The sequence below is a fragment of the Osmia lignaria genome, chromosome 9, assembly GCF_051020975.1.
Source record: "Osmia lignaria lignaria isolate PbOS001 chromosome 9, iyOsmLign1, whole genome shotgun sequence".
Lineage (NCBI taxonomy): Eukaryota > Metazoa > Arthropoda > Insecta > Hymenoptera > Megachilidae > Osmia > Osmia lignaria.
In genome coordinates, this window is record NC_135040.1 from 6,805,186 (window position 1) to 6,829,946 (window position 24,761).

The 24,761-nt window shown below is 47.8% G+C and overlaps 1 protein-coding gene across 5 annotated transcripts in view; it reads left to right on the top strand.

The window, feature by feature from the left end:
• The window catches only part of LOC143305696 (uncharacterized), a 132,761-nt gene that overhangs the window by 73,286 nt on the left and 34,714 nt on the right, over nt 1-24,761 (top strand). Inside the window, exon 4 of one of the 5 annotated variants that reach the window (XR_013062788.1) lies at nt 23,493-23,601. The exons of 1 other annotated variant lie outside the window; for it this stretch is intronic. Coding sequence is in view for 3 of the 4 variants with exons in the window: in XM_076690266.1 (XP_076546381.1) it covers nt 2,026-2,195 (170 nt within the window). In the remaining variant the exon portion in view is untranslated. Of the gene's footprint in view, nt 1-2,025; nt 2,515-2,719; nt 3,969-12,974; nt 14,039-23,492; nt 23,602-24,761 lie in introns of those variants that run through there. 3 more of the 5 variants (XM_076690269.1, XM_076690271.1, XM_076690266.1) reach the window with 3 other exon arrangements.

The following is a 24,761-nucleotide window of genomic DNA, read 5'->3' on the forward strand; positions in this document are numbered from 1 at the left end:
AACCACTTATTATCTTACTGTCAGGAGGGTCGTCGATTGCACTGCATCGGCAGGAACGGTAACGAGCGCGGCAATTACCGCACTCTTTCATTGAGCGATAGCGAGAAACCAGAAAGTTGGTCGTCTTGGCAGAACAATGGCTCGCGTTTCGAACCGTCCAAGATAATTCTTCATCGTTGCCAGCGTAACCAGGGTGTTGGACATTTTATTCCTTCGTTGACAATTTCAATGAATTACTTTCTATCCTGAAATTCGTTGACTTTCGCTCGCTCTATCAGCAGAGGGTTGAAGTAGCGTGGCGCTGAGTAATCTGGAGGGGTGCCCGCAACCCTTTAACGCAGTGCTTTCTTACAGCGACATAGGCGACGATAATTCCAACAATTAGATCGCGGCTATACATTAGGTGGTTTTTTCTGTCTCTCGGATGGCCAGAGGCGAAGCAAAGCAGCAACGGTGGTGGCGGTGGAGGCGAAGGTGGGGGAGGTTACGGAGACCCCGAGCACAAGGGGTATGGGGAACATGGCCGCACAGGCTCGACGTCTCCACCTTTTTATTGTGAGCGCCAGAGGCAGAAGGCAGAATGTCTGTCTACTGCTGCGGCCAGGTGCGTGTGTGCATGTGTGTGCATGTGTCTGCAAGCGTACCAGAGAGACGAAGAAGAAAAAAGACAGACACCACAGCAGACGAAGAGAACGAACACTGCCAGAGGACTGTTAAACGGAGTAAGAGGGCAAAACAGCGAGAAAGTGAACTGATAGAGGGAGAGAGAGAAAGAGAGAAAGGAACGAGAGAGGACTTTTGCGGAGGAGGCTGGCAAGCAGCACCTCTGACTGGCTGGTTGGCTGTGCGGAACAGTCCTCCTGCACACTTATTCGCCTGGTCGTGAGGCGGTAGTCGCGTTTATTTATCGGCGGTTGCCGGTGAGTGGCGCTAGCGCGGCATTTTAATTGCACTCTTATACCACCACCGAGTTGCGGGGCCCTCCAGGGCGGCGGTGGTCCCCAGAGGACCCTCTTCGTCCCCTTTCAACCTCCGTACCCATCCCTCTTTGCCATTTCCTATGCTATCCGCTTCGCCTCGACTCGCTTCAGTCCCCGCTACTTATGCTTTTATGCCTTGTCCCCTATACGAAATCACCTCCTCGCTTCTTCTTCTTCTTCTTCTTCTTCCTTCTCCACCTTCTGCGGCTGTATTTCTTTGCTGTCCGCCGTTCATCGCCGTCCTTCCCTTTTTCCCCTACCCTTCGCCCGGTTGTACCAGCACCCCTGTCGCCGCGCCGCGCCGGCAAGCTTATACGCGATCGCGACGCCGACGTGGGAAATGAAGGTGCTGGATCGGCAACGGACACCGAGACGGACCGAATTACTGACCGATCTTTTTTCCCCTCCTTTTTCTTCTTCTTCTTCTTCATCTTCTTCGAGCTGACTCTGCTGGCGCCTCGTCGCCCCCATATTTGTATCGTATGCTCTTCTTCCTTTGACTCTTGTTTCGGCGGCGCCTCCTCTTCAGGCTCTAATCGATTAAACGTTGCGAAGACAAAGATGTTTACTTTTGGATTTTAATTAAAATTTACGTATAATCTTTCGCACGATTGATATTTGATATTGAAAGAAGACTGCCTTTCGAGCAAACATCCAGCATTATTCCATGACGGTACACGCGTAGGCGGACTAACTCTGGCCGCTTCTTTCTCAAGTGCATCGGTGGAGATGGGTACGGTGTAAGCGTGCCTCCCCGAAGCCTCGTGTCCGACGTATATCAGCCGGGTTATCATCGCCAGATCTACAGGGACTGCGCGAGAAATTATTTATTAGCACGGGACACCTCCTTCGTCACCCTCAGAGGGGAGCAGAGTTCTTTTCGCGAAGGCGCGTCGTAAAAAAGATTAACGAGCGTCTGACCAACCCTGACTCCGGTAAAGGAGAGCGCGAAATCGTCACGGACTTCGGATTTCGATTTCCGGATTTTTCAACGATCGATAGTATTTTCGAATGTAACAAAGAAAAATTTTGTTTCAACTCGCAGGTAGCGAAGTTGAAACGCAAGAATACAGAGAGGGTTGTTTAAAACGCGCGGTGGTTGTACGCTTGGTAATCCCGGTCCCCGAGCATTATCGTCACCCTGGAGACGTTCCACGGCGACGAAGAATTTCGCCAAGGAAAATATTTGTCGGGCGTGTCTGGCATCGTGTATAAACAGATCGACGCCGATGGAAATGCGATTGTGCTGGACAGGTACTGACCTGCTAATGTCTGACCGTTGTTCCCGTCCTGTCGTCACCCTCGTCTTCAAGGAACCGTTCTTACTATACCGCGACCAAAAAGGCTGCGAATACGAATTCATAGATTCTTTGGTCTAATCTGTCGTAAACTGATTAACAGGTATCCTGATTCGAATTCTTTCGAATAGCAAGCGAAGGATCGTAAATCGTAGAACTTCCTGGAGGTGTTCCAGAGATGCAAGGGGTGCAAAACGCTATTTGCCTTTTAAATTAAAAAATCGCGACTTTAGGGGTGGCCACTAATCGCGATTTTTCGATCTGGAACATCAACCCCGAAATTTCTCGATTTGCAACATTGTTGTCGCGAATCACGATTCGCGATTTCTCAATTTGCAACATTGTTGCGAGCCACGAGTACCAGGCCCTCCATATGCTAGGGGGCGGTAATCGAAACTAAAATTTGGGACTAAATTCCGCATAATTTTTGCGCTCGCTCAGATACAATCAAACCCGCTGCTCCCGTAGGACACCGCGACCGGTCCGACTGAATAATTCAGGAGACGTCGTTCGCGAGAGTTTGCCGGATTTGTAACGCGACCGCGCGCCCATTCACAAAGAGGCGAGAAAGAGAAGAGGACGCCTAGGAATGTTTGACGGCTCGTCACCCGGCCCCAAGATACGTCTACGATCTACCGAGTTGGTCGTTGGATCTCTGTGTGCCGCTCCCACGATCAGGATTCGCAATTTCGAACCTCCTTCTTCGTTTCCCTCTTCGGGATTAAAAATTACTGGCGCGCGGACGAGATTGAAATTCTCCCATTGAAAATCCCCTGCTCCCCGCGTTTGTCATTCAAAGAGAATACCTTGACTCGGAAATATTCATAAATTCGCGCAGGAAATATTAAACTTAGTAAACTTCAATTATAACTAATTGAAACTCATTCGAGGGTTAATGATACTTGAAAGAGGAAAAAAACTGATTCGTGAATCAGCACCAAGTCTAGCATTTCGAAATACATACGTGAAACGCGACGCCCCGTGGTTTGTAATTTCCTTTTTGATGAACATCTGCACTGTTCTTTTATTTTCGTTTTTTCAACGAGTTTCCGTAATACAGTTCTTGGTTGCACGGTACTTTCACAGGGTAATTGCGATTTATCGTCGGGAACGGTGGAGGAACGGTCTAATCGAGGTAGTGGAGCGCGTTAACAGGATTCGGACGTCTTGCGGACGAGCAACGGATCAGGGACGATACACAATCGTATCTTGCGGGACCAGATTCAGCGGAAATGTTCGACTAACCGCAACGAAATCGTCTTCGAAAATTTGCGCCTCGGCTCGATTCGGTCGTGGGCCGGTATCAATGATATCCCCCGTGTCTGTCTGGCTACGAGGGAAATCGCAATTGCTTTTATTAGCATACTAATTGTAAGATTTCTCTCGACGCGATCCAAGATAACGGCGTGTCGCTGTTGCGATTGCGAGTGAACCGAGTGAAGCGAGTGAAAGCGAACCGAGACAGTTTCTTGGTATCGAAACGATCCACCGATCGCGAGTTAATAAATTGCTCGTTAATTGACTCGTACCTGTGTCGCTCGTGAATCTAGCAGTTAAGATTACGTCGGTGACGCTGGACGTTAACGAGTCTGGTAATTCCTTCGATAACATCGAGTCGAAATGATCTTTTAAACGGGCACAGAAAGGGAACGGTGAAGTTTCGAAAATGTTTAACACTTTCACTGATGTATTACCAGTATTTTATTTACTTAATAAAATAAACGTGTTAACAAATGATTGAACGTTTCGAACCTTTCGTTATTATCCTTTCTTGATCCACCAGTATATCCGCTCGATCCATTCGATCGACCCTTCATTCTAAGCCTCTGTAACAATCGAAAAGAATCTGGAATCTGCGCCGAGGCAAGACCTGAACCGTAAAATCGTAGCTCTACCGTTCCGTCTGGCGTGGTTCATCGCGATAATCACGCCTCGAAACGCAGCCGAGTTCCCGGTCCAAGGCACCGCTTTCCTCGACGGGCAACGATTTTCCGGAAAAGGAGGCGGTGTACGGTGTACGGGACACAATGGTATCTCGCGAAACCGGCAGCCACGTCTCGGCTGCTCGCAAAGGCGTGTACGAGAGGCAAAATGGAAACGAACGACGATGCATCCAGCTCACGGCTCGTTTGCGACTCAACCAGAGAAACGGGGACACGATTGCAAATGATGCAAACTAGTAATCACTTTGATTCGCTTTCGATATTCGAAGTTGACGAAGAACAATTTCAGAAAAGAATCCTTCGCTTTGAAAAATTCTGCAAATGACAGAGTATGAAATGTTAGTAACTCGCCGAGAATTCCAGCGTCGGTTCATTTACATTCTTGGCTACCGTTATTAGCGAGGACCAGTCTCTCGCTCTCTCGATCGTCGAATCTACATAAGTATCCATGCGGCGAGGACCAGAGGAGGCGGTTAATTTTTTTGACACGTGTAATTCCATAGCGGGAAGCGGTTAATGGAGGTCCGAAGTACGCGTATGCAGATTCTCGGAAGGAAGCGGATCGCTCGACTCGCTGGAACGATCCGAACTCGAGTCGCGACCGATCGAGATCGGGATCGGGATCAGAGTTCCTCGCCGTAACACCGTCACGGCATCGTGTCCGCTCTGACTAAGCGCTGATTAACCGAACGGAAATAGATCTTCCTCTTTGGATTCGATTACCTCGCCGTTGATGAGCAGACGGCGGTAAGAGTAATGCATAATGAAAATTGCTGAAATGAATTCAGCTGAAAATTGCTTGTACCTTTTCGCTTCTCGCTAACTCGTAGAAGAATAACGATAAAGTCGCTTCAAAGGAGACGGCCGTAAAAAAAAAAGGTATCTCGCGTGCCTAATGGACTTTCCAACGGGCGTTTATCTTTCAATTTCAATCTCATATTAACTCTTAAAGTATAAATTACGAAGGCAATCGCGTACGATCTTGCAGCCTCCACGCTTCGTTGCCGTCCTCTCTCGCGTAATTTATAGCGCATCGGTTCGCGATTTATCGCGATTTTATGGTTCAACGAGAGACGTTGATCGTCTCCAACGGCCACCGAGTTCGCCTCGTGTTCACTCGAAGGGGAACAATTAACCTTAATAGCGGCAATAACGCGTTACACCCTATACCGTGCACCGAAACCTCTCGATCACTGTTTTTGCTCGTAATTCACTGTTTCCTCGACCTACCACAGGCTCTTCATTTTCGGAAAATATCGCGGTTTCAGTTTCTACAGACCGTGTATACGATTCTCGTCAATCTCCACGAATTTTCCTTAGCACGCGTATTCAGTGTTCGGTTTGCTATCAATTTAACTTACAATTTTTATACGGACATTTCTACTTTGTAAACTTTCGTGTCGGAGCGAGTTCGCATTTCTAATTAATCCGTATTTGGCAGGGATCGCTATCAATCACTTCGAGTGCGAGATTAAAATAATTAGCCGATGGCCTGACGGTCGGACGATGGTTAAACGATTCAAAGGAGACGTTAAAATAGCGCTTGTCAGTCGAATCGATTGATATTTTGACGCGCGTGTCAAGAGTTAAGCGGAGAAATCGGTTGGTTTTTCTTTCGATCACATTAGTAGCACCGTTCGCGTGGCACTTAAACGGATGAACAGGACCAAACGGACACGGGTATAAATTGAAATTTACGAAGTTGCCGGTGGAATCGCGTGATACGACTGCGTCCTGTTGCTCGTTTTGCTCCTGCCGGGCCAACAGAATCGCGGCGAAGAATCTCGAGTAGAGTATACGCCTCTCGTTCCTTTCATTCACCACTTCGTGCCTCGTAAGTCTCGTTTACCGCGTTTCACCGGCTAAATTAACGTCACCCTTGCCCCACGACTCCTCTCCGATACGCTAACCTTCCACGATCCTCGATTATTTATCCCCATTGTTCGTCCGTTCTGTCGTGCAGTATAGTTGCGCGACTTCTTTGCTCCTTGGACACCGGAAACGATCACCTCTGATTTTTCATTGAAATCATTTAAGAAAAAAAATCAATTTTCAAAAAATTTGAATTTTAAATTTTCCATAATTGTATAAAGAAGCGAGAAAAATAGAAAAAAGAAAAAGAATATGGATGAAGAAAGGTGAAGGTAGCGGTGGACGTGTCTCGCGAGGAATGGTGGACTCGGCGAGCGTGGGCGGCCTCGCATCCGGCCTAAACTGCAAGATAATATAGCGCCGGTCCGCCAAGACATTTGCACCATCATTAAAATTCGCGATAGCGGATCGAACAGGCACGGTGACATCACCCTCGTTCGCGCGAACCAACTAAACGAGCATAGGGAACGTTCGCTCGTGTAAAACCTCCCTGCACGTCTCCTTAACCCTCCTACCCTTCGCCGTCTCCGTCTCTTTCCGTTCTTCACGCGTTCTCCTCTTTCTTCGTTCGACGAGGATCCGGTGGACAGGCAGCAGGATTCAGCCGCGTACAACCGTAACGCAACGATACACGCAGCTGGTATGCGTATAATGAGATTGACGATAACCTTCTGACAATTAGCGCGAAATATTCTGCTAGCTCGACGGGCTTGGCTAGGATCTCGCCAGACCTTTTTTTCTTCTTCAATCTTGTGGGTAACGAGCGAATTTATGAGGGGGAAACTAGATGAGACGATGGGTAGAATTGGAAATAACGTTCTCGAAAACTAAGTATTAATTGAAGAGGGTGTGTGCGCGCGGTTAACAGATCGCGATTATCATAGAATTATTTATTACACGCGTGAATTAATTGCCGCGTCGACTCGTACCGTCCCTGCAGATTGCTCGATTGAAAATTTACAGCGGTTTCAACGATACAACCGTTTCATTACGCGAATGCAACAGACAGATATCGCGTTACTCATTCACTGTCGTCAGTGTCGCGCTGGTTGAGAGGAACGTTTCTTCGAGACGTTAATTATTTGTCGCCTATTGACACGGAACATCCGAACACGAGGCTCGATGAAAATTTACGCGCTCCCGAAACTCGTCGTCGCGTCCCTGAAACGTGCGGTCAATTAATGCGAAACAGGTTGTTACGTTAGCTGGAAAGACAATCCATCGTGGTCCCGTTGCAAACGTCGGAGTAATTATTTAACAACCGATTACTAATTTATTCAATTTTCTTGAAATTTTCACGAAACAAAGCTCGAGCAACAAAAGACATTAGAGTTTTTGGTAAATCGATATTAAAGAAGAATCGGTAGGAAAAATAAAATCTATGATTGCTTGGTGCAGCTGGTCGACATCGAACGACACGATCGCGTTGAACGTGTCGTTTAATCAAGGCCGAATGTTTTACGCGCGATCATTAAAAGCGAAACGGGCCGTGTTATACGCGAATGCATAAACCCGAACGACGATATCGAGCTTTACGTCGGTTTTATTTAAATAAACTTCCCTTCCGCGGGGATCAAGCCTCGAGACATTGCTGCATGGACGACGAAATTGCCGTGGAAAGTGGCGTTGAACGATTCACTGGCAAGTTGAAACGACGATAAAGTTGGTTGCACGCTTCAGGAATTAATTACCTTCCCGATTTTTCCTTTTTTTCCAGTCGTTATTCAAAATATACATTGAATTAACGGCGACGCGTTAAATCGTAAAGACAAACGCGTGCAACAGCACTTTCGAAGCTGTTGCAAGAAACCGTGTTCGCCAGTTGCACCAGGTATACTTCAAGTCGCGAGTTGATCGACGACTCGGAATACCAGTAGGAGAGATCTCAACCTTGCTTTCCCAGAAAGCAATGTTCCCGGCCAGCTGAATCTCAATAAGAGTAAAAATGGTCTCGCACGGTTCGCGCTAATAGTGCATCGACGAGATCGCCTATCGGCACGACCGATCAGCCAGATCTAACGCGAGCTTGTCGCATAAGTAATCGCTTTTAATAGTAGCCGCCTCGACTACACGAGTACGGTTTACGTTGAAACGGCCGCGAAAGGAGACAATTTCGCAGCTACGAACGCGGGTTTTCCTGTATACAGACTTGTCCACCGACGCGCTGAATAATCCTGTGCCATCGAGTTCCTATTTAATTCAGGAATCCTAGCGGTTTCTGCCTCTCGGTTGCTCGCTGAGATCGAGAAAGAGAAATAAATGTTCGAAGCTTTTATCATCCGAGTCCGCCGCGTATTCTGGTTCCCTTATTCGAGAAGGCAATAATCGAAGGGTAAAAAGGAAAGATACGCGATGAACTCTACGAACCGGTAGCTATCAGCAGGTAGGATCTTGAAAATAGATCGACGAGGAGACGGCAGGAAACGGGCACGTCGTCGTCGTTAACGTCCCTCGCGGAGCATCGCGAAAACGAAAGAAGGAGTGACGGACAAACGAACGGACGGACGGGCGAGGCTGGTGAACGCGAACGCGAACGTAGAAGAGAAACGAAGGCGGTAACTCGCGTGAACCGCGTAGGCCGCCTAACGAGCTCTCCACACCGTGTGTACGATGGCATGCTCTCGTTAGCCGACTTCACCGCAGGCCCACCAACCTGTGCGTGAGTCCACGCCAACTAAGTATTTCTCTCGTCCGTTTAAACAGTGACTTAATCACCGGGTCGCATCTGAGGATCGGCGGGAAAAATCTGCTATTAAAGCTCCTGGACTCGTCCGGCTTGAAAATCTCATCAATTTCGTGGAAAAATATATCGTTATATTCCGTCGAAAGATTGTTAAGAATCCGTGTTGCGAAACAGATCGGGAGGATTCGTTAACCGGCAACAAAGGTCGGTAAATTGATGAAAAGACGAAAGGAGAATGGGGTACAGTTGGCGAGCAACGAGAAGCTTCACCGCAACGAGGCAAGGCGTCGGAAACGGAGACGCGAGGAAGAAACCGTTTCCAGATTCCATCCATTGAACGTTCTCCATCGTTACCGTACCCTTCCTCCTTCCCTCCGTTACCGGTAACAATACGTACGCGAAAAGAAGTTGGGAGTCGCAAGCTGACGAGTCTCCCCGGCTCTGGTCTAGCGAGGTTCGCTCTTTGATAAATTGATTCCAGGTGTAGAAGAGTGTCCCCGTCGTCGCGGATGCGCGTTTCCAGCCGAGTAACGATGCCGGTCGGTCATTGTCTCAGGTATTATCGAGACGGGCATCTCTCGACGCCTCTTCCACTTGCGGGGGCGAACACGGCCCGTGTCCTCCTCTTCTTTCTCTTTTTCACCCTCTCTTTTCCACGTCTCGTTGACGCTCACTGCTCGGCTCGGTTTGTCCAGAGAAACGAAACGAACCCGCCAGAAGAAAAGCCCCCGACTCTTATACCTATTCTTTCAAGGCGTGGAAACAGAAGGGTGCCGGGCCGACCAAGCGGAAAATTATAAATAATGACGAGCATTTACGTTCGAACACCTCCTCTGACCCCGGCTACAGTCAGGGGGCGGCGCGAAAGAAAAGACCTTCGTGTGACTTCGTTCGACGACTACGAAACGACGTAGCCGTGCTGACCGACATTCAAACGAAAGTAATTTGCAGACGAACGACGGGAATGATTATCGATAGCGAGGGTGAATTAATGGATGCTTGGATCGAAATTTATCGCTCCGTTCGATATATAACGTAATATGTCAAAACGTGTTACCATATACGATTCATCTCTATTAGCGAGATCGAGGTCAGAGCGCAGCTCCATCGACCATGATCTGCATCCAATCAAGGTGCACCAAGGAGATGCATCCTGCATCGACGAGGATCCTGAACGTATAGAGAAGGATTCGCAGCCGGTGTCGGAGTGCCGTTTCCACGAACAACCGAGCCGACATCTCCTTAACGATCGACTCGTTGTATCGGCAAGGATAATCGTCGCATCCGGTGCGAGGACGGGTCTCGTTATCGCGAGAAGAACGAGGACTGTGTGTGCGTGCGTGCACGGTTTGATGCTTGATCGTGCTTCGACATCGAGCTTCAGCCTTTCTTCGCAGTGACAAGTCGTTTTCGCGAAGCAGCAGCAACCGGAGGAAACGATCAAAGATTTATTTTACAATTTGTGGAAGCGAGTTAAACGAAGAATTTTAATAAATAAATTTAATAAAATGAATTTCCAGTTTTCGCGTAGAAATTCCATAAACGGGTGAAATTGAAAGGAATCGGAGAACGTCCAAGGCTGTGGAAATAAAAAGATCATGTTTGGAAAGCTGCGATCGAGCCAGTTAATGAAACGTCGAAAGGAATCGTAGAAATCGTACTTGACATTTGCATAATTCAGAGGGAATATTGTAAAGACGATCGTGACGAGGGCAATTCGTTGCAAGGACGTCGATACGAATTCCCATTAACGTAGCCAATAACGGCACGGGAAAGTCGGTTTATGCCTTGCTTGCATTTCGCGCTGACCTAGTATCGTGTTAATTAATCTCGACCACTTAGTGTACGAACGTCGAGCAGCCCCTTCGAATCGTAGCTTGTATCTTCAATTAGCATTAAAGCAGAAGGATATCGCGCGGTCCCGATTTCGTTCGATTCGTTCAGCTTCTTATAAAGAGACATTCCAACGAGACGCATCGACTGTTGGCTTAATAAACGCGAATCCGTACACGCGTTCTGCCGATCGTAATACGGTCGCTTATCAAATCGCGGATGCCGTAGATGGTGACACGACCGTGAAGACCAGATCTCGTTATTTCGATGGATAATCAAGCGTTCTGTTTAATACTCGACAAAAAAAGCACCCCCGCTTCGAAACAGCTCGAAGAGATTCCAATCATCGCGTTTACCACTCTCATTACTCGATGTTTTTAGAACTTCAAATCGAGAAAGGAAACTGTAACGAGAAGCAATTCAATTTGCCGACGAACCTCCCCGGGTATCATAATCACCCGATCCCGAAGGCGTCTTCGTCTTCGAACAGGTCGGATGAAAAAATTAACGAACGGTCGCGTTTCTGTATTGCTATACAGCTCCTCCACGCACGATGCACTCGAGGTTGAGGGAAATAAAGGAGAAAAAAGAAAGTTGAACGCGAGAGGGCCCGTGTCATGTAATCTTAATCGGTAAATGAGACATAACCAGTTCGAGGGCGGTGTTTGTGTCCATTAACCGCATACCCGGCCATTAAGCCGTGCCCGTAAAGGTCTCCGAAACCTCGGCGTGTTTCCTCGAAACCAGAGACCGAGCGAAACACGCTCGGCGAGAGTGCGTCGACGAGGTCGAAGGAAGGTAGAAGAAGCTGGCTCCAGGGAGATCGGACACGACTTCAACGAGCCACGGTCCGCGGGTAACCGGAGCCAATATGCGTGTTAAACCCGAACACAGAACGGATCCGAGGACGAAACGAACGCCTTAACTATTCGATAGAGCCTTCGTTACGTCGTCGCTTTTCTTCTGAATTAAACGCAAAGAAAAACAAGGAAGTTCTATATCCGTAGAAACTTCCTCGAGTACTTTGCGACAAAGCTGGAAGTACGTGAAGTGAAATACCCCTAGCGTAGAGTGGTATACGCGAATGCAGAAGTCCGAACGAACGATGTATCGCATTTATAACGAATGACGTGGGGGAGAATAAGGGAAAAGAAGGGTTTCGTAGCGGCGAACACGCGGGCCAACAGCAGCGTGGCCGTGCAGAGCCACTCACCGAGAGGATGCTACCCTCCCTCTTGTGGCACCAGCGGTGATCGGACACCGGGAGTATCCAGAGAGGTATTCGAGACTCTTGTAGCCTGTCCTCGGCTGGATGGACCACGGCAAGGCACGGCGGTGGGTGAACATCGTGGTCGAAGGTGGAGGGTACCGCGGTGGATCAAAAGACGCCGCCACCAGGATATAGGGTTACCGACTCCGCCATAGGCCAGGTTATTCCTCCTAATAGCCTGTATTGGGTTAGGACGGTTGTATATAGCAGTTTCCAGCTTCGCCTCTCCTTTCTCCCGGGTCTCTCCATCTGACGATCCGTCCTCTATCTATCCCTTCGTTCCTCTTCTATTTTCTTCCCTCCGTCCTCTAACCTCCAGGATCAGGCGCGCGCGCGCGAACGAAAACCAGCCATCCTCTCTCGATTTGTATCCGGCCAAGCGTGAGCTGTAGACACGACGCGTCGCTGCCTCGACAATAGACCCTTACGAAAGTGTACACCTACTCGGAACAGCACCCCGCCACTCGGACTGACTTTTTAGGGTCGAAGAAAAGTGCGGATCAGGTGATTTCGAAACAGGTGTCGAGAATCGCGCCTTCTATCATCGACACCCGATTTCGGTAAACCGAGACAGATATTATTTATCATCGGATCGGTATAAAATTGTATGTGTCTGTGGGAAGAAAATGCGACTCGCGGTTGATGGCGCATTCTTCGGATGTCATAGAAGCTACTGATCGATTAGCCGCGCCAGATCGTGACGCGAAATCGACGAAAATAGATTAAACTCATTAGATGTATTAGGCTGGATGGTAGAAAGGCGGTAAGTCAGTCGACCGCTTCGACACGAACACCGGTTACGGTTCGCCAATCGCTATTTATTAGCTTCGAATGCTATCTCGAGCCGCGTACAGACCGTTTATGGGAAAGACTTATGTCACACGCGGGTGGCTAGTAATTCCTTTCGGCATCATCGTATCCCGATATTCTGTTGCCACGGCGAACCGACTAGATCCGACTCGAAGAACTTATTAGACCTTTTATCTTTGCTACCGACACGCTTCTCGTTCCATGTTCCCCATTCTATAAATACCAGCGATCCTTCCATAGAGTCGACGACGTACGGAACTTGGAAATTCCTCTCTCTGTCCCCAGAACGTTGCTGTGTTTGCCAAAAAGTAGGGTTCTTCGGTTTCACGGTGGTCTCGACCTGGAATTAGTGGAACAATTCAAAGCGGACTGCAGAGTTCGCGCTTCCTCGGTGTCAAGCTGGATAAATTAAGGCGGCCGAGGAGACGAAGCAGTTCGGTACCTCTGTTCCATCGAATCCAAGATCCTTGTGTTAGAATGACGGATCCCTTCGAGGGACGATTTAGTCTATAGATATCGATCTCGATGGGGTACCGGCCTCTTCTCTCCTATCGCTGCAATCTCAAGGCGACCAACTACCTTCTCACATGGACCGCTCTCTTTTATTCTCACAATATCAACTGTAATTCCTTTTGAAATTATAATAAAATTTGTAAAATCACTCGTTTGTAACCTAAACTTATCCTCCATAAATCTTGAAGATACACACGATTGCTCTATCAACGCGTCGCTTCTAACCACGATAATGAACGCTGAAAAGGTAAGCATGCGTTGTTTCGTACGGTGCTTACACGTTCGTTTGCAAAATGGTGAGAGGTAAGACAGCGTCGGTGAGGTTCGTTAGCAGAGGATGGGCAAAGGGCGACAGATATTAGCGAGACAAATAACTCAGTGGGCTAGCGAGGCGAACGTGTAGGTGTATCCAGTATCCGATGAAGAGAGGACTAGCAATAGGTTGTGCGGGTGTGTGTATTCAAAGAGGGACGAGTGTTAGTCTGAGATTGGTAGCATAGAGGCTACGTGTAGTATAACCGAGTAACTAAGTGAGCAGAGTATGCTTGTACGCGGCTCATGGCAGCTACTATGCGAATAAGCGCAGCTTAGTCCCACGTATTAGCATATGAGCACCGTCTAATTAATGCCCCGACCACCGTCGCCGACGGGGTATTAAATAATGTAAACCTGGAACCTCGCCATTGTCTTAGCTAAAGCCGTGCGTAAAACTCGGCTTAAGTCGGCTAGAATCGTTACCAGATTCCTCGCGGACGACGGCTAATCTCTCTTCCGCTTCAATCCGTCTTCTGATAAATAACAACTTATTTCGTTGCTAATTTCTATACCATTCTTGCTAATTCACGCATCATTCTTTCGATCCGTCCACATATCGATACTGAAAATTCAAGTTTAATGAACATGTATCTATGAGAGCACGGAAATAAAGGATGACAAATAAATGTAGAAAAGAGGTAACGAGCAGCGTGCTCGACGAACACCCCTTGAACTCTCGAAACAAGCTCGAGGCGCGTTCGATAACCAGATGGTCGCGATAAAGAAATCGAGACACACGGCACGGCGTCTCCAGGTGGAGCCGATAATACCTCACGGCGTGGCGAGACGAAGAAAAATCAATCTGACCGATCTCGAGGCCGTGTGTAGTACAAGGCACGTTGGTCCGCCCCGCGACTCCGCTCCATTTTCAAACTTCCTACCACCACGCGTAGCGTCGTCGCCGGTGAACTGGTCGCAGCGGCATATTGTCAGACGATAAAACGATGCTGGCAGAAGGCGGCGGGAATGAATTTATGAATGTTGGAAGCCGAGAGGCTGGCTGCATTCCACGCGGCCTGTGCTCGACACACTGAATTGTCGCTCTCATTAGCGACTCGCCCCGATTCTCTCTCTTTCCTTCTTTCTCCGCCACTTCGAGCAGCCTACCGTCCTCTTTTTATCTCACCCTTTCCTCTCTTCTTCTTCTTCCTCCCGTCCCATCGATATCCTTTTTTCTTCCCTATTTTAAACCTGTCCTCCCTTTGGCCCGGACAACCGATTGATATGCGTCGCGCGGCCTTTCGAGTCCATTTCCAGAACCGCACTAATCTCGTCGGCTTTAATGAATTTTAATCGGCAACCGTTGCGTCAAGAGATCGGCACCGGGATCGCGACCAGAGCGCCAAGCTGCCCGTGTTAATTGGCTTCTCCCCCTTTTTTTCTGAGATGCAGACGCGTGGGCGCATCCGTTGGTAAATATGAGATCGTAAAAGTTAGAGAGAAAGCTGCTGACAAGACGAAGAGGCCAGACTCGTTGCCGATGGTCGGAGAAGGATCGCGGATATCTGGAAGACGTATCGGGACACGTCTTCCTTTGCTGAATTAAGGAACATCGATTGGATGTCCCTTTTATCTGCCTCTTCGAGGAATATCGCGATTAGATCCTCGCGTCCTTTCGACTGAATTTTTGGTCGAATAATTAATTCCGATCGGTAGGAGGGAAATAAGTAATAACTTCTGTCCCATCGCGGGATATTCACGAGCTGGTCGCGAAACAGATCCTTGGTTCGGAGTTAACGAAAATATTATTAGGGGATAAAAAGGGAGCCTCGGGAGAGAAATACGAGCGCGTGTGGGTGATGAGATTTATCGACGAGACGTCGCCGCGACCGCAAATCATCGCAAATCATTGCAAATCTTCGAAAGCGACGAGCTGCTGGACGATTTAGAGGCGAAACAGCGAGGAGAGCCACGCGCAGAATGTTTCGGTGCATGGAAAACCATCGACGCCGCAATCTCTGCCATTGTCCGTCCGCCGCATAGAACCGTGTACACCGGCGCAATACGCTTCTCTATGGCCGCGTATGAATTATTGCCCAACAACAGCTCCCTCTTGTTCCTTTTTTTACTCCTACGCGCTTTTACACGAAATTCGGCCGAATAAATGCCCCTCTGTTCGCCATTTTTCCTCCACCGTTCGATCAGTCACGGATAACAAAAATTAATTTTCCACTGCAGCAAACTCGAGAATCTACGAATGCACCGATACTGTTTTCCTTCCGGAAAATCGAACATGGCGCAGAAAAGTCCGAGTCAGCGAAAGATAGAAAGATCTTGGAAACGAACGAACGTACGTCGGATTTCCATCGAATATGCAAATTCCTGGGCGGCTACTTTAAAAAACAACCGTGTTACGAAGCAGTTCCGGTCAACTTTACGTATGTGCACACCTGTGCTATGCGGACGATCCAACTTTCGCTCGATATCTTCCGGCATTTAATTCCGTTACGTATTCGAGTCGATGTCAACCATGCTAGATCAATTGATAGATCAATTTTCGAATTCTCTACAGAGTCAACAGCGAAATGAATATTACCCTGCTTAAAATCGATTTATTCCAACGACCGATCGCAAGGTAAACGAACGTTGAAGACGCAAAGAGTGACGAATCGATTCGCGTTTAGCGGCAAATTTGGCAAGGAACCTTGGTCGCAGACGTGCCGCGCGACAAACCGAGGGACACTTCCTTCGCAGCGTCGAACATCGAATACCTAATCGCACGCCACGTCGACACGGTCCTCCTCTTCGTTCTCCACCGGCTAGCTGCCAGCACGCGTTAATGACGCGTGTGTATTAAAAAAACGCGGCCGCGACTTAAAATAAACGGGCCTGCGAGCGGTGATTGATGAAGGAACACCGCATTCTCGACCCCTTTCCAGACCGAATCTCGCGCGAGTACACCCAGAACGGATACCTCGACCATTTCGCAACAGCATATACAAAGAAAACGAAAAGTTTCCCTTAATTTTATAAAATCACGTTATTTATATTATAAAACAAACGTTAATTCGCCTTCTGTTTAATGATCTGTCTGTCCTGAATAATAAAAAAAAGCTTTCCGAGAGATAATAATTGGAGACAGAATTCCGAAGCAAAAAATCTCGTTCCATAACGAAGATACTCTCCCACGCGCTTTTTTCTCCAGTTCCGCTGAAAAAAAAGGACGAAGATTAATGCGTGCACGAGACAGGACTCGCGCGACGATCGAGCTTACAAATTACGAGAAGCCGCGATATCTTCGATGGGCTGACGGATGTTCACGGAATCGATCATCGCCCAAAGATCTCGCTATAATTAATTATAAATAATTAGACACGATTCGTTAAAATATTCGAAATAATTCGTGACGGTTAGGGTGACTCTAACGATCGTGGTCGGACAAACGAAGCTAACAGTTGATCTCTCTCTGTCGCTTCGTTTCATCTCGTTTCCCATACGGGAAGAAGAGACGCGTCACCAAGATCGTTACGCTGACGGATACGCGGCTCCAAGTGCGACGGAAGTGACGCGGTGGCGCCTCGGGGACACCCTGTGATCAGGCTGCTCGAAACTTCTCCCTACGCTTATCTCGTACTTTGTTTCGTTGGAAAAATATTTTTACTTCGTTCCAAAGAATCTTCAAAAGTATCTAAATAAAATTAATACGAGCAATAAATAAGGAAACGCGAACGCCGCGAAAATATCGGCCCCGGTAGAACGAACCGATTCGCGATCCTTCAATTTCTTCGAAGTTGAGGAAGAATAAGGAGACGCCGATAAACTTCTGCACAGGCTGAGGAATTAAATCGTTCGAACGGATTCCCGGTTCGACTTCCATTCATCTCGCACGGCCACCGACCAATGTTGATTTATTTAGCCGATCTATTTCGCCCGGCTCATACATTTTAACGCGTGCATCGTTCCACCCGGCATCCCGCGATCCATCATGATCCGTGGATCAATGTTTAAATCGGACGTCTTCGATTTCTGACCGCGGAGAAAGGAGCGAGAAATGATCGGTTAAGAACAACGTTGCAATGAACGCTGATAGGCTTTCTAGAGATGGGAGAAGATTCGTATCAATGCGGTTAATTTATGGAACTGCAGGAAAAACAGGAAAAAGGAAGAGCCGCGAAGGGCCTAACGACGACGTTACGTTGAAAAGGGTAGCGTTTCGCAGGAACGAGGCCCGTGAAGAGGCAGATCAAAGGTTGACTCGGTGGGAAAATATCATAAATCCACTTTGACGATTCGCGCCTCGACGCTGTTGCGACGCTCTCCCTCTGCTTCGGGCCGATTCTCTCATAACAAACGTCATTTATTTATACACACGGCGAGCGAGAGAAAACGAGGCCGAAGGAAAGATCGGTGTATGGGAAAAACGGGACGAAATCGTAAATCGTACACCGGCTTGATGCACGATGTTGCTCGTAATTTCTGTTACAATTGCTGAAGAAGATTCCTTACTAAGTTTTCATTTTATACACCCTTGGAACAAATAATCATTGTTCTTCATTAGCGTGACACGTGCATGGCATACCCTGTTCAATTAACACTCTCGAGTTGGCAAATAATCCAAGGATGATCGATAAATAAGATCTCAGCGGTAGAGATGATATCTGAATTATCGAAAAATTAGCATCGCGGCGACGGTGGGCATCGTTAAGATGGAAAGAAAACCGGCTAGACGTAGACGGTTTCGGACGATCCTTTAATTACGGTTTTTACAATCAATTATCTCGTTAGACGACGGTGTCCCGCTGCTTCGAGAATGTTAATCCGACGCAGCGATCGAGAAGGCAGACGGTAGAAAGGAGAGTTTCTTTTCTCGATATCGCTGGTCCCATAATCGAGAAGCCGAACGGGGGGGTTCGGGCGAGATCCGAACGAGAACTTTTTCACCTGGGACCCTACGGAACACCGGGAACCCCGCTGGCGTAATTAACATTCGGCACGTTTAGCCAATCCTTCAAGAACTTCTTGCCACCACGGGGCTCCCCCGCTTCGTTTCGTTTCTACCCAGACACTGATTGAGACGTGACCAACGGATGACGTGCTACCGACTTTTGCCCTGTCTGATTCTCTAATCCTGCGTGTCGTTAACAAATTCGACTGAACGTCTAGGTTGATGACACTCGATAATGATCCTTTTATCCTTTACGTTAATTAAATAAAATTTTAGATAACAGGAAAAATCACAACCCATAATGTTGTATCTTGATTCATAGCGAAAGGGTTAAATTAGAAATCTTCTTAACGAGGATATGATACAACTTCCGCGATTCTATCGATGTAGCAGGAAATAAATTGCACGATCGGTTGCATCTCTTGATCAGGATCAATAAGGCAAGCTTCATCGATCGACGAGGATTGATTCGTCATCGAACGGTGCCCCGCGGCTATGGCGTTTTTGCTCGCGATCTCTCGACTAGTCACCAGTCATCTTCCACGTCGTAGTTTTCGTGTTCTTGTCCCCTGGTCGTGGCTCGGACCGAGTCGTTTAATTAAATACAGTTTTTCATCGGTAGGCCAAATCCGCGGCTGCCCACTGGGAACCGCGACCGGGAACGCCGGCAAATAAATCAAAAGGGAAACGGAGCCGCCGATCAAATGATCCTTCCTGGAAGTCGAACACCAGTTGTTGATATAATTAGTGGCCACGCCTGTCTAATGATTCTTTGTCGATAGATTTCTTTTCTGAAAGTCCTTCTTCTTTTTTGTCAGAATTTTTCATTTTAGACGTAAGAAAGAGAACGATATGTAAAATTTGACGGTGATTATACACCCTTGATGTTATTTTCAACGACTTTAACACTCGCCAGCCTTCAGAGTGCGCACATTGTAAGGAAGGTTGTACCGTGTAAAACGATGTCTGGCGAAGTGAGGCATTAGAACAGTCGTCGGAGACGGTTTTGGATATGAAAGACATCAATCATTATAACGACCCCGCGGGAAGTCTCCCTGTTTTGAGGCTGCTTGACAAGCGGGGGACTTTTAATCTCTTACGAACTTTTATAAACTTCTTCGATCGACGTTTTTGCCCATTACTGAAAAATCTCCCTCGCACCTTTCTTCTCCTTTCATCCTGTCGGGCCACTGTTTTTCATCGTCACGGAACGATAACCCGTATCGTAATATCCTTTTTCTAAATCATTTTTCAATTATTTCAAAAATACAAGACTCCTTCTTTCCAGGTTTCAATGATAGAGATCAGTTTTTTCGAATAAACCTCGTAATGATCGAATTAACCCTTTGCACCCGTAATAAATTAATTCTATTACGAGCTCTGAACTTCACTCCGCTCGTGCTTGTTCATAAATATTGTGTCTAAAGCACGCGACGAGGTAGAACAGAGGAGGCAGGATGAAAAAGAAGATAAGCAGTCGAGAATCACGACAGACGATGCTGAACGACGTGCCGGTTCGTTAGGAGCCGCGACGATATGACTTATTTAATCGTCCGGGATGGACGTTAACGAGCCTCTCTATGAGCATCCTCAAATCTTTTCAACTTTACTTGCCCAGAGTTGCATGAAGCACGATTAGATGTTCAAACAAGATTTTGTTGCAAATAAAAATAATCTTCTCATTTGATTTCGATAAGTGAATTAAAATTAGTCTGCATCGAGCGGGCAGGAATGAAACAGCGAACTGTTAAATAGACAGTCGAATTCCAAGCGCAATTGAGTTATTCGAAGCCAGGGATAGATGATTCCTTTCCCGTGAAAAGCCATCGTTCGAATAGCCATGCAAACAATTACGTAACAACGTGGTAGACTGGTCGATTCGCTCAATGTCGGTCATTAATTCAGCTTTTAACGGGCAATAGTGTATCCATCGGAATTCGGAGACAGGGCAGTTAACAGTTTAAAAATTGATTCTCTAGCCAGTAGCCAGGCATCCGTTTTCGACCTCGTCTCTCGACGAGTTCTCTCTCTCTCTCTCTCTCTCTCTCGAAACTGTAGCCGCCTTTGACAGACTGGCGGCTGGCGTGAAAACGCTCGCCAATTAACCCGTGGTGAATTATGCACCGCCCCTTACCCACTAATTTAGTAGGTGACTTATGTCGTACTTGCCAGCCGACAAGCCTTGGACGAATTCGAGTACCAGCCTCAACTGTAAGCTCCCTCTTTTTCTTCCTCTTCTTCTTCTTCTCCTTATTATTCTTAGTCTTTTTCTTCGTCTTGTCGTTGGCTCGGTGTACGCCTCGAGCCGCTTCTCTTCTCGATCGCGAACAGCCGGACATCCGGCAAACCCGCGAGCACTCCTTTGAAGTTCTTTGAGCGAATGAATTCGCGGGATCGTAGACCGAATGAAATATCGCTGTCGTTCTTTCTGCATCCTCGACGCGGATCCAGCGCGTCCCTTGCTCCGATAGAACACGCTCCAGACTCGCATTACTCCTCGAGGATTACTTAGTTTCCACTCGCAATCGGTTTATTGCCGTCTCGTCGCCGTTTCCTTGCAACGCACCGTGAAATTTCTTGCCGACAGACACTTTCGTCGAATTCTTGCGACAAGATTAAGGAAATTACAATGTAGACGATCGGTAGATAAGGAGATGCGAAAATTGGAGACGAGTCGGAAAAATTCGATGATATTCGATGGAACGGAAAGGGAACGGCGCACGCGACTTTTTCGTGTAATCGCGCAGGAAGTCGAAGAGTTACTGCCTGCCGTTGGTATTCGGCCACACGATGGTTTATTCAGGAACAATAGATAGTCCGCAGCATCCGGGACCTACGTCGAAGAGGAGCGGCCGCATCAAACATTCGATGCCGAGGCCACAAATCGGGAAGCCAGACGTCGACGATATATTATGATCGTCACGGACGTCCACGATGTTCTTTACCGATTCATGTTGTTGTCCATGTCGAGGAAAGGGGGAAAAAAAAGGATGGAAAAGATCTCGTTCACGAAGATTTCCCATGTTCTCTTTATTCTATATCCAGTTCAACGTCTTTCGATCCCACGGAAGTAGATGATTTTACGATTCTGTCCGACTTTAGATCGGCTAAATCGAATCTATCGCGAACGAACAACTTTATCGACAGCAGTTGGACTATTTTTACGAGAATACTAAAAGTTTAATTGACGAAGTTTAAACTTCGATCGAGAAGGGGATGGAGGAGAGTCTAGAAAAAAAGAGCGGAGATGCGCGTATGCTTCGAGCGATAAAAGGGTGGTTAAAAGAGAAATTGAAAATGCGATCTTTTAGCCGGTCCTTCTTCTTTCCTCAGCCCGGTGCCCTTTTTCTCTTGGTCCCTCGCGTTGGTCCGCTTCGAGAGTAATCTACACGGTCACGGCACGATCTATCACTCGTACAACGAAAGTTTGACGCAACGTCAAAACGCGAGCCCCGTTAATTTTTCATGTCGTTTCACCCGGAACTCGCGCTGTAACTGCGCCCTCCACCCCCGTTCCCTCGTCACCCATCCTCGTCCTCTCGATCCGCGTCCTCGACGCTGGTCCAGCAAGTTGTTTCGACGCTGCCATTCATTATTCACCACCTACACGACTATGCTACCTTTCGACACGCGGCACGCAGTTGCGCAAAGATTCTCCAACGGAGAAGAACGAACCGGGAGGCACGTGTTCAAGTTCAAATTATATAGCATGTTAGATAAAAAAATTGCAAACTGAATGGGTGCAAAGAGTAAGTTCAATTTAAAGAGAAAGAAGCTAAGAGTGGAGACCCCCGTATACCCCGTTACCAGTGCAGAAACTTCAATTAGACGGCGTGATAAAAAAAAAAAAAGAGTTGAAAAGACGCGGAAGCCTAATAAAAATCTTTCGCCGCCCACGACTCCGTTAATTACCATAAGTTAATTACAACGACGTGAAAGCAGCCTGGCTGAGCCACCCCCGGTTCGGTTCGCTTCCACCCTCGACTGTACGTACATAAACGCGCATATACACGTATATACTGTGCACGATGCAAGAACTTACCGTGCCCACCCCCTTCCCCCCGCCTTATCACCTTTCCCACCCCCATCATATTTACGAGGCGAACTTTGCTTTAAGCCTGCCGATGTTTTAACTTTATCGCGACGAAAGTATGATTTTACGAGAAGCCCACGGGCTAAATATGCCCGCGTCGTAAAATTAACGGCGTTTCCATAAAGGAATCCGGTGTGCTTGCGTTAAAACTCGATAAAAGCCAATAAAGCATCGCCACGGAGCGGAGTTTAGTATAGTTTATCGTCCCTTCCCTTCAACAGCGAAGTCACCAGCGGTCCGTCGCTAACCCGCGCCCATTTGCAGCGTCCTCGGATAAGACTTACGAGGATTCTAAGGAACAAGGGTTCGAGGACCTTTCTCAGGATCCTCTGGACTCGATAGGTCTCGCTAGATGGTGTTCATTTTTATTAACTCCTCGACTAATCGACCTTATCAAAGTTGCAATATTTTTGCATTCGAAAGGATGAACGGCAACGTTAAAGGGCGTCGAAGCGAATGGTCATCGCGTTTCGATGACTGTATCGGGAAAAGATTGTAATAGAAGGACTTGACGATCCCGAGTTATTTCATCGATGAATCAGTGCACGGCACCGAGGGTGTTCACGTACAAGGTCCTCGTATACTTGTAGGATAAGTGGTCGATTATCGTCCGTTCGCTTGGCTGACGCCACTAAAAACTGCATCCCCGTTGGGCGGTAGATATCGTTGTCTCGGTCAGTACGCCGCGGACACGATCGTTTTACAAGTGAGCTACTATATTGGTAATGGGTCGGTTTATCTGCGACCAGGTACCAGGACCCGTGATCGTCCCGCTGGATACCCTCCTGCCTTAGACTCCCTTTCTCCCGTGTACGTACCTGCATTTTTCTACATCAGTATCTTTATGGTGGCATAAAACGAGTTTACCGGCCGATTTAAATGCCGTTCGCCACATTAACCGCGTGCCGCCGTACGTTTCTGCAATGCTAAAATCAGACGTATACTCGCGCCACCGTAATCGCGTGTACAAAGACAAATTAATTTCATTTACTTCCAGGAGAAAGTTAACCTACTGACTTCTCCTCTTCCGTCTCGACTACACGCTTCACCCTGTCCAAAGGTTCCTGGCCCTTACGCGGTCACCCTGAATAAATACTCGTCCGATTTTCGTACGGGCAGGACACGAGGCAAAGGCCAAACTTGCGGATCGTCGTCGTTGGAAGAAGAAGAAGAAGAAACGAAACGTAAAGGGACACGAGCGTCCACATAACTCTGCGGGATCTAGCGAGGCCGGAGCGAAGCAGGGGAAGGACCCCCACAACCCTTTGAAGGTTTATGCCGATTCAGGAACGAGTTGATTCATGAAGACGGGATGGACCTCCTTGGGATCCGCAGCTCGCTGCCCCCAAGGCCGTGGCGGGTGGTCCCGCGGCTTGATTTCTTGTTTCCTCCACCATGCTCGATCTGGCCATTCGTGTGTCTCTCTTTCTCTTCACTCGCAACCGGCAAGAACGAGACGGCGAAACGGAATCGGCCACCGCTCGTGAGACAACGACAGAGGACGAAAAGCAACCAGGGCGAAAGAGGTGAACAGGGATGAGAGACGAAGAGAAAGAGAGAACCAATCGCGTTCCCTGCTGTCCCTGTATACCTATAGCGATTGTCGATTTAAATGTTTACTAATAACCAAGCTTGTCCCGCAACCACCCAGAAGTCGGTCGCTTTGCATTTTTATAAGTACATCTTACGGCCGGCTTCCAAGAACGGGGCACCGTTTCATATTCATCTGCCGCGCCGCTGGCCGACTGTCCTCTGCGTTGCCTCCGCTCCTCTTCTGCCGCGTATTGTCTCTCCTCTTTCTCTTTCTTTGCAACGGGATGCATGCGTTCGCGATTAGCCAGCAAACGGCATAATGATTCGCGTTCCGCGCTCCACCGCCAACAGGCAACACGATTCGGCGTAGTCGAAGTCGTCGAACGGAATTATCCAGGTGATCGTTACACCTGGGAAACGTTATTTCGGACACCGAATATTCTTATTAAAATTAAATTACCAGGCGTTCTACAAGATCACTTACCTTTTTCTCGGTCGAAGCCAACGGAAGGGAAGAGGCGATCGATCAAACGGGACGGGTAGACGGGGAAAAGCAGAATGACGAGGCATCCCAACATATTTTTTTCCTTTTTTTTTTTTTTATAATGACTCGTTTATTGCGAAAGGACACAGTCTGCAAGCCATCTGCCAATGTGGCATCAGCGAGCTCGCGTGAATTTTGGACACGAATGACTAAAAGGTGATGGCGATCGTTCACTCTCGACACGACATG